The sequence below is a fragment of the Corapipo altera genome, unplaced genomic scaffold (assembly GCF_003945725.1).
Source record: "Corapipo altera isolate COAL_440 unplaced genomic scaffold, ASM394572v1 48b, whole genome shotgun sequence".
Lineage (NCBI taxonomy): Eukaryota > Metazoa > Chordata > Aves > Passeriformes > Pipridae > Corapipo > Corapipo altera.
This window is the reverse complement of record NW_020884884.1, coordinates 3,792,136-3,809,490: the sequence shown is the minus strand read 5'-3', so window position 1 is coordinate 3,809,490 and position 17,355 is coordinate 3,792,136. Positions and strand designations below refer to the sequence as shown.

The 17,355-nt window shown below is 36.9% G+C and overlaps 1 protein-coding gene across 6 annotated transcripts in view; it reads left to right on the top strand.

Annotated features, from left to right (window-relative positions):
• The window catches only part of KCNK2 (potassium two pore domain channel subfamily K member 2), a 109,429-nt gene that overhangs the window by 77,991 nt on the left and 14,083 nt on the right, over positions 1–17,355 (top strand). For all 6 annotated transcript variants that reach the window (XM_027641672.1, XM_027641676.1, XM_027641675.1 and 3 more), the window contains 3 exons: positions 1,374–1,534; positions 4,638–4,824; positions 12,995–13,134. In XM_027641672.1, the coding sequence (XP_027497473.1) occupies positions 1,374–1,534; positions 4,638–4,824; positions 12,995–13,134 (488 nt within the window). The remainder of the gene's footprint in view (positions 1–1,373; positions 1,535–4,637; positions 4,825–12,994; positions 13,135–17,355) is intronic.

Genomic DNA, 17,355 nt, shown 5'->3' with positions numbered 1-17,355 from the left:
TTTTATCTAACTGAACTCTATCAACATTGCATTTGTTGTTTATATAATGACTATTTTAACATCAATATTAGGGCAAATTATCTAGGGGTATAACACATTCCCAATATGATTTATTTTTATTTTAATGAATCATAGGATCACAGAATGGCCTGGGTTGGAAAGGAGCAGGATCAAGATCATCTAGATCAAACCATCTCTGCCATGGGCAGGGATACCGTTTACTAGACCAGGTTCCTCAGACACCCATCCACGCTGGCCTTAAAAACTTTCAGGGACAGGGCATGCACCAGTTCTCTGAGCAAACTGTTCCAAGTTAAGCGAGGGACAGCTTTGTGTTGCGTGTACTGCAAGGAAAAAGTAGTTTTGGCAACAAAGCTCTGGTGTAGCTTACCTACATGAGAGCAGAACCAATAATTAGGATAATAGGTTTCATAAAGAAAACCTATATGTTAAACCAACATGCTCAGAATATTTAAATACATTGTGAAAAAGCACTAAGCTATTTTAAAAGTAAAATTTGTCTACTATCTCATTCACAGGAAAAATGGATTTTCATTGAAGGATTTGTGTGTATATGGAGCATCTCATGCAAAATATAAGACACTAACAAATTTCTCAATTACATGCTAAAATATTTTGCTACTTATTTATGAGCTATTTTTGAGGGCATTCTGTGGGTGCTGGGGCCTGTGCTCTTTGTATTTCAGTTTCTCTGCTCTAAGTGGACTAGCAGCAAATGAACCAACTCAGGGATTTTGAGGTGCTATTTTACACATAAGCCAGTGAAGACAAAATGATTTCCACTTTCAAATGGACAGAGCTGTGAACTGTTTCTCTAAGATTTGTTTGCAACAATGAAAGAACCAAAGCCTTTAATAATGAAGAATCTAAGCAGTCCTATTTATGCTAGAAATCCCTGTTTTGCTCAACCAAGTGTTTTTTTTTTAGACTGCTTCACTTTGAATCTCAGCCTATCTGAAGGAAAATTGTATGTTGCTTACAGGTACTGCAGCCAATTACAAGCCCAGTAGCAGACACTTGCAGGTAGCAGAGGCTAAGGCATAACAACCAATTGCTACGAACTACATGTAGTAGATAAGAAGAGCCGTCATTTAATTAAAGAAAACATTTCTCAGAGTTTTTCTTCTCCACAGAACACACAGAAGATAAGTTGGTGAATTGTTCAGCAGTTTAATTTTAGCTCAGAGTGGATTGTATGACCTACATTTTCATTTAATTTTTCACAATGTTTGCTGTGTCATATGGTTAACCTGGTAGGACTTGTTTTTAACTCTTCTGTTCCTGTAGTCCTTTTAAAATGTGTAATGTAAAATCTGTTACCTTTTAAACATCTCAAGTTGTTTGTAACTTAGGCTTTGGAAACATCTCACCACGCACACAAGGTGGAAAGATATTCTGTATCATCTATGCCTTATTGGGAATTCCTCTGTTTGGTTTTCTGTTGGCTGGTGTTGGAGACCAACTAGGGACAATCTTTGGAAAAGGAATTGCCAAAGTAGAAGATACCTTCGTTGTGAGTATGCGGGCTGCCTCGTTTGTTTTTCATGCTGCTTGTTATTCTAAATTTAACCATTGAAATTAAAAGTCTGAAAAACAGGGTATAGCTCATCAGTGCAACCAGATGTATAGCAAAAGGTAGGGAAGGACTTGTCGTAGTCTGAACTTGTTATTGTACACTTCTAATTGAGTGGATTGGATGAAGCCAAACATTTCCTGCAATGATTATGGCCGAGAAGAGGAACAAGATCCAAACTATTTTATGAAGCCCAGCATTTCCTACAATGATAGTGGCTAGGAAGAGGAACAAGATCCAAAGTATTTTAATTTTGCTTTGCCCTTGTACTCCTCAGCTTACTGTGATCCTTGACCTTAAAGGATTTTATACAGATTGTGATAACAAATCAGTGACTCAAAGAGATATAAGAGGGGACCTCTAGGGGTAACATGGAAATTGTTACTATTGCTGTGAATTGATTCACAGCAATGTTTTGTGTCTGAGTCTTAAAATCACAATTCTTAAAATCTCTGCTTAGATTCCATCATACTCAAGGAATGCTTAGATTTCCAAGTTTATGGGTCTGTAGGTGACTAAAGCTTTGGTCATTCACAGTGGCAAGATAGGATAAAAGATAGGAAGCTTATTGGTGCTCCCCTGACATTGGACTACACTTTGTGGTCTCACTAGGCTGTATTCACAGTTTAAGGCGTTTTCAGCCTCTTCTACTAAACCATTTAGCACAGACTACAGGATCATGCCCTTTATTTTATTTGGCTACAAGTCTTTAATCATTCATGTGAAGTAGCACAGCCTCAATAGAGGAAGAGAGCCATCAAACAGACTAGAAGCTTGTGCAGATATTGATAAAAGTTCTGGTTCTTAACAACCAAATGCCTTGAATCCAGAATGTGTTCCACACACACAAAATTACATTAATGTTGCATTTTACTAACAGATTTTTGAAGCTGTGAATACTTAGTAACCAACTTGACTTTGTAGCTCTGTTTGCATCAGCACTGCTTGTGTTAGAAGGCCTGTTTTTCTGCAACAAGCCCTAATCTTTCATGGGGGACACCTTTTCTGTATAGAAAGGGTCTGACATGGCTTTATTTTTGAAGCAAAGCAAACTGGGCCTATGCTGAGTAGCCTTATGCAATACTTAAATACAAGTCTGAAAGGTGTTTTTTAGAAAAGGCATGGTTTTTTTTGGCTTTGAACTGTAAGTTCAGGTCCAGACAAGGTACTAGTGAATAACATAGAAATCCACTGAGGCTTGTCTAAAAAAGGCAAGAACATTCGATAAGAACATTTTTTAATTTCTGGGGTTTTATAACCGATTTTCTTTTCTTAAAAGTGTAGAAGATCTGAAATCAATTTTTCTGTCTCTTTTGCTCAGAGGGATAATGATTTTCCTTTTTTTTCTTTTTCCTCATGGATGTATCCCTGCAATAAGAATGCCCCAACATAAAAAGCAGTATCTTGCCCCCTTTTGACAACATCTGAAAGAAAACACTAGTCTTTAAGTTGCAGTCCTTTATCCTATTTATTAATTCTCCTAAGAAACTGGAAGGTGCTGATGTGTCAGAGCAGGGAATTTTACGTTGCCATAACCCAAACTGCTACCGTGATTTGGGTTACAGCAGCTTGACCTTGGTCATGTTGACTGTAAAATACAATTTCCATTAAAACTTAAAACCAAGAAAATCTTCACCGTGAACAATCTGATTTCATTTTTGACCTATTTTTGTGGAAGTTTCTGTGTTTATATATTCCCTTCTTTTAAGCTGAACCAGTATGCATTGGATGGATGGAAAACTTTTTTTGTAAAATGTTAAATTGGTTGGCCATGTCAAATGGGACTATGCAGTAGTCTGTTCTAGATTTGGTCCAGTTTAGAAGAAAATATTAGTAGCCAACACAGTACCTTAACAACTTGGTTCGTTAAATCTACAGATTATCTCAAGATGAGGAGAGAACTAGAAGGTGGAAGACAGAATTAGCATTCAAAATTATCTTAAAAATTTTGAAAAGAAGTCTGAATAGATAGGTTGAAATTCAAGGACAAATTCAAAGTACTATTGGAAAGAATAATAAAATATTCAATTATATGTAAATTACAGATGTATAGGTGCAATTTTATGGAAACTTTCTGCAGACTCTAGGGGCTCATATGGGTTAATGTCTTATTGCTGTGGAAAAATCTACATCACAGTTGAAAGTATAAATAGGAAAGTAAATATAATAATAGGCAAAACATAAGAAACGATCCTTCCACTCTATTTTGTGCTATTTTTTTCATATCTAGTTTTTAGTACAACACTTAGTGAGACATGGGATAGTTTGCTCATGCCAAATAATAACAACAAAAATTGAAAGGGGAAGAAAAACAAAGAAATTAATTTACTAGGACTAAAGAACATATGACTGAAAGAAAACACCTGTGAAAGTTTGCTGGAAAGACAAAACTAGCGATCTTTTGATTTGCCTTGGATAAGATCATAAATAATATACTTAAACTGAAGGAGCTGAGATGAAAGTTATACGTTGGAAACTCTCAAATGACAAGAGCAATTAAACACAATCACATGTCTGGCCAGTAATGTGTTTGCAGTGGCTTAAGTGGGGTTGTTTTTGTCTTGGACCAGGTTTGGAAAAGGTGATCTCTTACATCACTTCCAGTTCTGTTTTCTATGGTTGTGTTTAGCCAATTACTTGACTAGAGAGAACTGTATGGTTAAAAGTCACCTTATTTGTTTGCTTATTTGTGGATGCACAGAAGTAGAGATATTACAGGTGCCTGCACTGCTTGAAGGTCACTTGAATATCTAGACCCCCCTCAAAACTTTAGCATGATCAGCTGTTAATATTAATTAATGCCATACATGCCACTCACCCAGAACACAAATGTGGCCACAGTATGACTATCCTAGGATAGTCATGTTTGCTTTGAAATCTCTTCAAAAACAAAATCTTGTTTGGATTTTCCTGTTTGAGAGTTATAATGCACTGTCTTCTAGAGCAATGCAGTTAACACCAGGGGTGATGGATGGGTATTTATGTGGACTTATGTGCAGTTTTATTAACCATGGATTTCTTCTCTTTCCCCTTCTATTTCCAGAAATGGAATGTGAGTCAGACAAAGATTCGCATAATTTCCACAATAATATTCATACTGTTTGGCTGCGTGCTGTTTGTTGCTCTTCCCGCAGTTATATTCAAGCACATAGAAGGCTGGAACACACTAGATGCAATTTACTTTGTGGTTATCACTTTAACTACCATCGGATTTGGTGACTATGTTGCAGGTAAGATTTTCTCGTAACTTTTTATCTTATAATATTTTGCACAGTGATATATATTCTGCATTTTTGGTCTTATTTTTGGGACAGACATGCCTCTCTTCTGGTGCCTGTCTCCCAGTTTTATCCTTTATCATTCTTGTGTCAGTGCATGTAACAGGACCTACCCTCATTTTGGTTGATGTGGCAGTCTAGGGATGGGAGGTGGGACAATGAAAGTCATGGTGCCTGTTTTTGCATACTGTGTTTATTCTCCTCCTATACTGTTAGAAGCTTAATTTTTAGATAGTTTTTTTTTAAATTTTGTTCTTACAGATAATGAAGTCCAAGAATAAATACAGTATTTTAAGATGAATATCTTTTCAGCTGGAGTTACTAAAAATGTCTCACCCTGTAAAGTTATATGATATAGTTTTTGTGTGCCTCCCTTTCTTTCAAAATGTTCCAGAAATCTGTTTCTGTCATTGAAGTGTCTGGATCCTGCTTTGGGGATTTTTTTTTGTCAGTATGTGTTTGTCCCATGTGTGTTTTGTAATGTGAGAAGAAGGTTTAGCACAATTCACAGATAACGTGTCCAACTTTTATGGTTCTATTAACCTGGATTGGTTGCAAATAACTGTGTATGCTGTCTCTGTTGAGATAGCATGTAGATCAAAGTCAGTGATGTGTAGAGGTGAGGATCAGAAAGTCAGAGCTTTGTGCTTTGAGTCTGAGACTTGCTTTCTTCAGCCTGATTTGATGCTTCTGCTTGTGTGGCACCATCAACTCTCTTGCGTGAAACACCTCTCCCACCTCTGAACTCTGTGCAAGGCAGAGGTGGCTGAGAAGGACAGAAGTGCTGGGCTGCTGTCCACAGCTACTCTCCTGGAATGTAGCATTTATGATTGACATCTACGTGCTGCGGGCTCATCCTGTGCCTCATCTGTACTCACAGCTGTTGCATGAGTCAAAGTGTACCAAGCTGAGGGTCTCAAACTGGGTAACTCCTCTTATAAACTTGCATGAAGTTTTGCCTTATGGCAGTTATGTGACTGGTCTTGTTGCTGGCAGAAGGTTGTTGAAGCCCAACAAGGACCTCTGAAGTATCTGAGCTGTTTGACATATTCACAGAATCACAGAATGCATTGAGTTGTAAGGGACCCACAGGGATCATCAAATCCAGCACAGGGCCACCCCCAAGAGTCATAAATGATCTGGGTAAAATGGGAGGAAATTCAGTTATTGTTGAAGATACTAAGCTATGAAAGCATTCTAAAAATGAAGGTTGCATGAGAAGTTGCCAAAGATTCTTGTAAATTATAGAATTGAGCTGTAAAATAGCAAATCAAATTTATTTGAATTTTAAATAGTTATTTCTGATGTTCATTTTTTTTGTTGTGTGTCACTGATTTCTCCCTTTCCCTTTTATTTTGCATATTCTTTTTCTTATTTTAATTCTGTCTTCAGGATTTTGTGATTCTGATCAGATACTAACTAGCATCAAATAAAAAATTTATGGTATTTCCAAGTCAAGAGTCTGGGTGTTTTAGACTTTCATTCCTGAAGGGTACATGTATGTCAGGGAATAAAAATGATAGACCTATGAAGACCTAGTTATATTTACTGTAAAGCATTATGTGAAATGCCCACTTGGCTCTAATGAGAACACTGCGTACATTCATCATTACTCCCAGTATGTATTTCCATAACTTTTCTATTTGTAGGCCACTTGTTATCATAATTTGTTCCTACATCACGTCCACTTTTTAATTTTACCAGGAAACACTTTCTACAGAATGTCCATGAATTATATTGTTCTATAGCTGATGGCCTTTTATGGTTCACTTGCTACATTTTTTTATTTATTTTAAAATCCATTATTTCAAAGTATCATGAATGTTTTCTATTTTCTTTGAGTAACATGCGTAAGACTGGCATTTGAACTGCAATGTTTCAGTATATGGGAATGGAACTTGTACTCACAGAAATAATGCTCAAGAAAACAGGGTTAGATGCTGACTCCATCCTAACTGGGAGATTAATGTTGCCACTGGACTATATTTTGTCAGAGGTGAAGTTGACAATATTATCATCTTTGGGCGGACTAATATAGTTTATGGCCAGTGGTTTGAAGGATTTTTCAGAAAGGTCCACTTCTTTTCTCATTATTTAACATGGCTGGTTAAATAAAAATTCTGAAAAATAGGTAAGATATTAATTGAATGTGCTTTGCGTGGTGGAAGCTTACAGTCACTGTGTGTATAAGCACTAAGCTATTTGAAAAGAACTGACATTGCAAGTTCTCAATACAGCTGAGAGAATTTGTCCTAAGGGCTAGGCTTCCTTATTAATTTTGAGGAAATATGCAGAATCTTTTGTACTCTAACAAATTACTAAGTTTTCTTTATGATTTTTGGGTTGCTTGTTTTTCCTTTAGGTAAGTCAAAACTACTGTGTGGACACAAAGGGCCACTGATATCTGGTGGTAGGCTTTGTCTAGAGCATTCTCCTTGAAGCTGTGGAAAGCTGAGTCTATAAACAGGGGAGAAACACGTAGAGTTAAGGCATGGAATGCTCTATAAGGATGTGGGAGAGGTTGTCGTGATAGAATGTGGGTACTGTATCTGAAATTGTGCTTCTTGAGCATGGCGGTCTCAGTTCATCATGTAGCAGACAGAATTGTGCTTCAGTCCACTTAGTGCCTAGGTGCAATGCATTTGGAAAAAATCCTCACATTGGATTCCACAGAATTCCAGTTAAATCTGAAGTGTGGTGGTGGGTAGTGATATTCTAATTTGCAATTATAGTGGAGTGTACCCTTAGCAATAAAAATCAAAATGGCAATTCTTTTAGCACACCGAAGGTCCACATGATAATTCATAAATAATTGTCAGTTTTGGCTCATGAAGTTCCCTCAAAAATCAAAAATTCCTATATAGTTTAAAACTTTCAAATAATCTCCTTTTTTCTGGGAACTGTCATCTCAGAGAGAAAAAACATAAGTTTGCAAGCCCTACATATAAATCTCACGGTTGCGTTGACATAGGTATTGGGGTTTAAAGAAATATTTCTTGCCATATCTGTCATTTTTCACGATCATGGAATTTGCTGCTTTCTGGCACTACTACAGGTAAGAGATGAAGAGAAACCCTGAAGAACTTTTAGGAGGCAAAGGAGAGTGTGTTTCTGAAAAGCTGTACCAAAAGAGAGCCAACAGAAGAACTTGGGATTCAGGAACATAATGGTGTTAAAGGCTGTAGTGTAGATTGTCATATTAGAAATTCTTGTAGTTCTCCAAAATTTTTTGAAAAGTTTCTTCTCATTTGTACATGAGATCATGTACTGTGTTCCCAGAAACTAGAATGCCAAAACATCCCCTTTGGTAGTCAGAGTCTAAGTTGTTATTTGGAGCCTGTGGAAATTTCAGCTGTGGTTTCCATCAGCTGTGGTTTCCATCAGCAAGATGCCTTAAGGCAAACATAAAAGACTGATCACTCATAGTTCATGCAGGGAGAGAAAAGAGGCCTTGTAGTGCATTTCAAGAAAATATATGAACTGTATTCCCCCCCAAAAATAAACTAAATGTTCCTCTCTCTTATGAAATTGATTTTTCTAATTTTGGGAGTGGCTGAACTTTTTATTATGGAGAAATTTTTTTTAATTAAAGAAAGCTTAGTGTAGCTTTTCATGAAAAAAAGAAAAACTGTATTATAACCTGCACTGTTGTATGAAAATCAGGACATAGTCAAACATCCCTTTTCTTGTTTTCAAGAGAAGCCATTGACTTGAACATGACAAAGGAAAATCCAGCCAAAACTATGAATATCTTGTGAAAGAGAAAAAAAAATCTTTCCATGTCAATGTGTCATTTTTTATTACAATGAAAGATATTATTGGGTACTAAAGTTAACACTGAGGCACATGAATATATGCACAAATGATGACGTTGTTCAAATGTACAGATAAATCCTTTAACTTGCAGAGCAGTTTGGAAAGTTTAGTCAAATATTTCTAATCTAAATTAGGTGACATGTCCAAAACTTGACTGAATTAAGTAGAGGGCAGAAATATAAACAGCACATCAATAGTCTGTTTCACAGTGGTGTATAATGACGACATAAGATTATTTCTCAATTGATCCAGTTAAACAGATCACAGAATTGTACAGGTCTTACTTTAAAAATGTATTCCAACTCTTTTGTTATTTTTTTTTTTTTGGGGGGGTTGTTTGTTTTGTTTTCCTAGTTTGAGTTCTGATTTTTAACTTTCTACTTTTTTACTGTTTCAGTCTGTGATTGAATCTGATGTATGGCCATTGTAATACAGACACCTGGGTCTGCACTGTATTGGTTGGACTGAGACCTGGTTCGTAGAGTGCTAAGATATTTTAGTCTCATTTAATGTGACCAAACTGGAACACTTCACCTGGTGGTCAATAGTAGCCCAGTTGATCTATTCTCACCATGTGGTACTACAGACTGGCAGAAAGGCCTCTACAGAAATCAATTCCTGTCACGCTGAGCAAGAGGTGTGTGGAGCATCCCCTAAGAGATCTGTGCACTCTCCCACAGACTTTGTGTCTTTTTTAGGCATTTGGAAGTGCTCTTTGCTCCCTCAGGACCTCATGTCCATAATAGGGGCTGTCTGGTGTGAACTATGCAGCCTGTTTTAAGCTTAAATTGGAGTGCTGTCTTGCTTGATGTCTGTGCAGGACAGTGTGTAAGGAGTGTTTTATACCTATGCTTTGTGTTCTGAAGTAACTCTCCGTTTTCCATTCGGTAGCATCAAGTGACTTCTATGGACTACTTACATTCTCCCTCACAGACAGTGCAATATTATCTTGTCCCAAGCCTTCTGCATTTCCGCATCTCCTCAGAAGCTAGCCTTTCTCTGTCTCTCTTTCTGCAATCCTCAGAGGTAACTCCTTTCAAGCTGCAGGGCTGAACCTCCATATTTCTTTGGAGTGGGACAGGTGACATTTGTAGATTAAATGTGTTTGCCAGATATTTCAAAACAGACATGATGGACAGCTACTCATTATTCTGCAATTAAAACTGAATTAAATCATATTTTTACACCCAGACTAATTTTTACTGCTTGTGAAAAATCATAGACATTTCCTGATTTGAAGGGCCAACTTCTGAATAACTCAGAAATTTGTGCTGGTATGGAATTAAGATACTCAACATCAACAGCACTTTCTATTCTTTCCTAGTTTTGAAGCAAAAATGCAAACAAAGCCAGACAATTTTACAAAAATAATTACATATTTCTATTTTGAGTCAGCTGTAGAAAGAATGGGGAAAAGAGTGGCAACAGTAAATAAAACTATTTACTTAAAAGATATTTATTTTATGTATATAAATAAGTAAAAATATATATATTGGTACACCTGAGAAGCAGGATCTGTCCTAAAGCGCCACTGAAATATTCTCTAATGCTATTCTTCAGTAAAATGGAGTTCTTCACCTCAGTAAGGAGTATGTGTCTGGGCCATAGAACAACCTATGCTTTCCAAAGTGTTGAAAATCCCAAATAATTCAGAAGTTGTTTTGCAAACATAAGGATGGTGGTAGCAGCAATATAGTAGCCTGTGATGAAGATGGATGGGAAAACTCTTTGATTTCTCATAGATTTCAAGCTACTTTGGATCAAATCTTTACCACAAAACATCTTGGCAATGAAGTGTGGCTGCTCTTGGTAACAGATTATGGCAGTGAAATTGCTAGTTAAAGAGTAAGCATGCTCCAGTTGTGATATTTCTTCTTTATTGTGGTGGTAACCTATTTTGGGTAGAGGTTAAACAAAGCTGGGAAAAAAATTTTGTCCCGCAGCCCACAAAATTTGTTTTGCCAAACAAACAACAGAATTCAACTTCTGCCTTCTCAGCATTCTGCTTCCTAAAGGGCTACATAAACCAATTTGCTTTGCAAAAGAGATGATAGCGAATCATATTGGTATGCTTTTTATAATGTTACATGTAAACTCACTGGATTATTGCTGTACTTCAGCATAAGTACATTTAGCTATACCCACTCATACCTAAATACATTCATACCAATTTAAATGAATTGTAATTCAGTAGGTAATGAATTCATTTACTTGGAATTCAGTACAGTTGACCTTTGGTCATGTTTTCCTACCAGTAAAATCCTATTTAATGACATTCCCAGGTAGCTGCATTAGGGCAGTTTGAACATCACAGGAACAGTATTTATCTCAGGACAAACATCCTTAGGTGTGATGGTTCCACTACATTAGGTATGTCCCTCTCTGTCTCCCTGAGATTTGATTAAATTGTGAATTCGCCTGAGGAGTCCTTGAAATTCAGAAGTTCAACATTTAAAAGGGTTTAGCTGCTAAGCCTTATCCTAGATTGTTTCTTTGGATACTTTTTGTCCCTTTAAATTTAGGAAAGCTGAACTCCTTTGGGCACAGCTAGATGGAGCCATCTCCTGGCCAGACAGTACAGAAAACTTGATCGAATATGAGTATGTCCTAACTCCTACCCCAGTAATTAACTTTGCTCCAAATAAATTAAGTATAAACTGTGAAGGAAACTCTTCCCGCAGACTGGCAGAGTTAGGTTCCAGTTTCAGTTTATAAACACAACATGGCAAAAATTAAATACCAAGTGGATGCTTTCTACGATACTTTCTTGTGCATTGTGTGAACAGCTGAAGAAGATGAACCACCGAACACTAGCCCCTGACAGAGCAAAGACATGGTGGTGATCAATGATTTTCTGAAATACAACAAATTTTTGGCGAATCGTCCCTAAAATCCTCTTACTAGATTGACATGAGATGGATGTTGTTAACAAATTACTTCATTTCTGATGTTTTGTTTGTACTGTGCTGTGACAAACTCATCCCACTGGTGTTTGGCTGTCTTCTACCTTTGCCTGGGATTACAAGGGTGTCAAAGCATATCCATTTTCACAATGTGGATTCATCTCTTGTATAGTTGAGTAAACCATTGCAGCTCGATGTATTTTGATGAAAAGGTCTAATTGACATGAAAATAACAAAATTTCTGTCTGTGAGGGCTTCCATACAAAGATAACTGTAAAATTCTTTGTTATTTGCAGGTAATCTCAGTGATAATAAAACTAGGTAAAAGCATTACTCTCCATGAGAGTTAATCTTGTTAATGTAACAAGGTGCATGATATTTTCCTTTGACTGTTTCAGAATAGGATGCAGATACATAAAGTAACGTGTTGTGTGCCCATACAGGCTACTTCTATGTGTCAGAAAAGGTTTTACTGTAGAGTCTCTTCAATTGTGGGCAGATATGCACTTAAACCATTATTTGCAGCAACACAAACCAGAAGTCAGATTTTATTTGTTGTAACAGAGATGCATTGAAAATTTAACGCTTCTGTTTTATTATACTGCAAGATGTGAAATGTGAGTTATTTCATATTGTCAAGAGCTCTGGAAGAACATAACTTTTTTGTGTGGAGATGAGATCTGTTCTCTATAGCTGTATGATACCTGAAAGCCCCATTACAGACAAGAAGTTTATCCTTTTTTTTCTTTAACACTGAACAGAAGTGACTGGTAATTATGGCAGTGGGATTCAAAAAAGCTGCTGTCAGCTGACATCTATTTTATCCATATTTTTTTGAGTATGATCAGTTCAGCTCAAGTCCCATTGCCCTGGTTTCCCTCTGCAAAATGGAGATGATAATGTTTACCTACCCAACAGGGACACTTGCTAATGCAAGTGTTAGTCTTTCTTTACTCAGGCTAAAAGTTCGAGATGTTTTAAAGTCCTTGCAAAACAGCTTTCTCAGGGTATGAACACATTACAGCCAGAGTAATACTTAAAATCTGTTACAGCATGGTTATTTGGAGCAGGTGGGAAGTCCTTTCTCTCAAGCTGTCCTCAATGATCTCTACCTTAAGGGTTTATATCAGAAATGGAATCAATTTGAGTTTATTTATTAATATTATGAATATTATGAATGATTAGCAATCATTGTCTAAAATTTGCATACTTCAAATTCTACTTTCAAGATGAATTTTTATTATAGTTATTCAAATGCAACAAAACATTTTGCTAGGAATTTTTGCCTGGGTAAGAAAACAGAAGTTTTAAGAAATGCAACCTTTCTAGGAAAATTAATTTTAAACCATCTTTGCACCTATAACTATTATGTTTGATTTAATTTTAACTGTGTTGTTTTTCAGGGGGATCAGATATTGAATATCTAGATTTTTATAAGCCAGTGGTGTGGTTCTGGATCCTTGTTGGACTTGCTTACTTTGCAGCTGTCCTCAGCATGATTGGAGACTGGCTAAGAGTCATATCAAAAAAGACAAAAGAAGAGGTAAGAACATTTTGAAAGGGGCAAAAATACTCCTTTGAAAAAACTTCTATTAGAAGTCACATGCTCTTATAGCTGCTTTTGCTCTTAGAGTGCATAGGTCAAAGCTGTTTATGTATAAAATATATGCTGCATCTCAAACTGCATCAAACTTTGTAGCAGACTTCAAACATACTGTGATTTATTTTCAAATGGCTGCATATAAAATTAGGTTAAATGTACTAATAAATTAAGCATATATGCACAGTTGCACTCGACTTATGGGAAAAAAATCTCAAAAACTCCTAACTAGGCAGTAGAAGGTAGACCTTAATTTTTGAGAGAAAAATTGTTCTGTTTTGTTTCTATAGGGGATGGAGGTATGTAAAGAAAAGTAATAAATCCCTAAATAGTTATATTTGAGATACCTTTGATCATTTTATAGCAATAAGAAAATAAATGTTTCATCTCATGCAAGGTATTGAAATGAATTATTTAAATATGCCTGGATATATTTTATCATGGTATCTTCAGCAGTACCCTTAATTATTTGTAGTCAGGTATATTGTTTTTAATTCAAACATATTTTTACTTGTAAATGTGTATTTATTATTCCACTGATGCTGCAATATTTTACTTTAAATTTCGTCATTTAAGAAAGTGTCCTGATTTTGAAAATGTTAGAGGGTAAATAAAATTCCTTTCATTGTAGAGCACACAGTTCAGATTTTACTAGAAGTTAGAGAAATAAATTTTGTTTTCAGCAATGCATTATTTCCCTCTAATTTAACTTGAGTTTCTTTGCATGCATCAGTTCATTTATGCTACTCAAATATAAAAACTCTAATTTGTTTTTGATGGAATGAATATGTTGGCTACTGTGCGGTGGCCTACTACTTACATTGTATTAAATTGTTTTCCTAGCTGTAGGGCATGACATCAATGTCTATATGTGTTCCTGACAATCCTTGAGTTCCCAAAGACCTTGCTGTAAAGGGTAGCTTACCCCTATATACCTTTGCTCATTACAGACCCTCAGGGTGCCTGCCATCTTCTGAGCAGGGGGCAGTGGCAATGCTGGCAGCAAGCAGGAGGATGTGATCTGCACACTTGGGAAGGATTAAGGCCACTTTGTGTGGTGGGCAGCCCTTTTTCATTGCCCTCGTTGTGCTCTTGGCTCTTTGTAGTTAGAGGCAGCATAGTGGCAGATCTGTTGTAAGTGTGCTTACACACCAGGCAATTCATAAGCACTTAGCGCTGAAGCAGAGGACAATATTTATTTGATCGGTTTCATTTCAAGAGTATCATCTTTTGCCACATGCTGTAAATTTAAAAGGATATTTATGACTTTCCTTACACAATGAGCTTTACTAGTGTACTTCACAGGTAGAGATCAGCACACAAGTGTTCCCATTTGCAAGTTCAACAGCTTGCAGGATCACCATTTTGTTTTCTGGAAAAGCTCTGGGGGTGTCTTTAACAGCCAACCTACATGACTCACACTGGCTGCAGGGAAACCAACAGATCACTTCCAATGCCAGTAACCTAAATGGTTTTGTTTTGTTATTTTGAACTTCAGAATTAGGTTGGTCTAGCTCATTTTTCCCTCTGCACCAGGAAGAAGAGTGGGGTAAGCACATGTGGTGCTTTCCCTGTGCACTCTCCTAGTGTCTAACTGTTCTCAGCTTGGAGCATTTCCTAAATTGTCTTTAGTTTCTCTGGGTTACTTTTTTTTGGGATATTTTTAAAAAAATACAATATGACTGAGGCACTGTGACTAGGGACTATGCAGAAATATCTTGTTCAGGATTGTTTTTGCTGTATTATCTCAGACACCGTTGATACATTTTAGTTCTTCTCACTATTTCCTAGAATTAATGTAGGCTTTAATCTCAGTTTTCTCATATTCTTTTCTGTTATCCAAACAGCATATTATCCAGAGATCTTAGTATCTTGACTAAATAGCTGTACATAGCACACTGAGGTTTTAATCTTATAATTATGATAATATACTAAGAATGTTTGAATTTTGGAATATCTTGTGAAGCTATTTCAATATCAACTAACTGTGGAAAAGATTTAGAGAAACATGAATTGAACAAACTCACGTATTCCTCCAACACATCAAATGCATTCCTATTTCTATCAAGCAAAATTCTTTGCCAGAATATGCAGCACAGTGCAACGCCGAGCTTTCTTTTCTCAGGCACTGGGAATGTATACCCTGTTTCATCTTTCCATTCTTTCTCACCTTTATAGCCTAAACAAGCACATTCATTTTGCCTACAAAAAGGAAAACCTCATTCTTCAGATATATCCAAATTCTCTTGGCTGATACAGGTATTTGGGATTTTGCTGTATACAAGTCTCATGCATGTTAGGTTAGATCAAAGATAGATATAACATAATTGGTACCATTTGTTCAATTAATCATATCTCTAACATTCAGAAACACCCCCCCATACTTATTCACCCATTTCTCAGGCATGTCTGAGAATTTGTAACAGAAATAAAATGGTTTAGCACTTTAAAATCTACAGTTTTTAAAATGGCAGAGACCAATTTGAGAACTGAATTTTGGCATAAATTGTGTGCTAGTTAGAATATAAAAGATAATTTCTGTGTTCTAATGATACTTTTTAGGGAGAAAGTGATATAAATATATTAAATTTTGTTATAAGATTAGTTTGAACAGAAGTATTATACAAATATTTACTTTATATGTTTCATTTTATGATTAAATACTGCTGCTCTTAGCTCATCCTTGGTATCTGCCTAGGAAAATTTCAGTGAAGAAGCTGAGGGAGCTTAACTGAAATGCAGTCATCAATTCTCCTGTATACCATCAGAAGCCAGAAGAGACTTTGAATTTCTTGTACTGTCGGTTTTTTCAATTAAACCTAAATTTGCAGTTGACTGTTCCAGTTTCTGTGGGTGCAGATTATAGCAGGGGAACCTATCTGAAAATCCAATAGAAATGAGTGCAATGAAAAACCCTAGTTCTATGTTTGTTTTTTTAAACTCTCTTAGGGAAACATAATGTCAGTCCTTGGGGAAATAGCTAATTATATCTAAATGTAGCCTTTGAAGTTAGAAACAATGTATACACTGAAACCTGTTGAGGGACAGAGGCTATGATAAAATCTACAGGACCATTACTAATGCACTTTGAAAACTGAAACAGTTTAACATATTTTCTAGGGAATAGGACGCTGAAAATCTTCCTTCATGGAATTTACTCACTGTGGATATCAACACCTACAAGTATACAGGAGTTTGTGTAGGACTTGTATCACACTTTCCATGAAAAAAATAGTAGTGTAACATGTTTTAGATACAGGTGGGAGCAGATAATACAGTAGTGATCAATTATATTGGTTTCAGCAGTCTAAGGTCAAGCAGTAAAGTTCAGTGAATGTTATTAGAGTCCAGGATGAAGACGGAGAGGTTATAAGTGTTGAAAAGACCCTCTTTACTTCCCCTCAACAAGAAAACTATATATAAGCAGAGGTTATATCTCCTTTGATAGGCAGCCATGACTGGGAAACATCAGGTTGAAGTCAGGTCACTAGCGGGGTTCTGCAGGGCTCCTCTGTCTTAGGCCCAGTTCTCTTCAACATTTTCATTAAAGACATGGGTGCAGGGCTCGAAGGAATACTAAGTTTGCTGATGACACTAAATTGTGAGGAACTGTTGACTCCCTTGAGGGCAGAAAGACCCTGCAGAGAGATCTCAACAAATCAGAGAGGTGAGCAATCACCAACTGTATGAAGTTCAACAAGGGAAAGTGCCAGATTTGCACCTCGGATGGGGTAACCCTGGATCTACACACAGACTGTGGAATGAGACACTGGAAAGCAGTGCCACAGAAAGGGACCTGAGGGTCCTGGTTGTTGGCAAGTTGAATATGAGTCAGCAGTACCCTGACAGCCAGGAGGGCCAACAGTGTCCTGGGGGGCATCAGGGAAAGCATCACCAGACGGTTGAGGGAGGGGATTGTCCCGCTCTGCTCTGCACTGGGGTGACCTCACCTTGAATATTGTGTGCAGTTTTGGACACCCTAATATAAAAAACATATTAAGCTATTAGAGAGCATCCAGAGATGGGTCACAAGGATGGTGAAGGGTCTGGAGGGGAGGCCATTTGTGGGGTGGCTGAGATCATTTGGTCTGTTCAGCCTGGAGAAGAGGAGACTGATGGGAGACCTCATTGTGGTCTTCAGCATCCTCATAAGGGGAAGGGGAG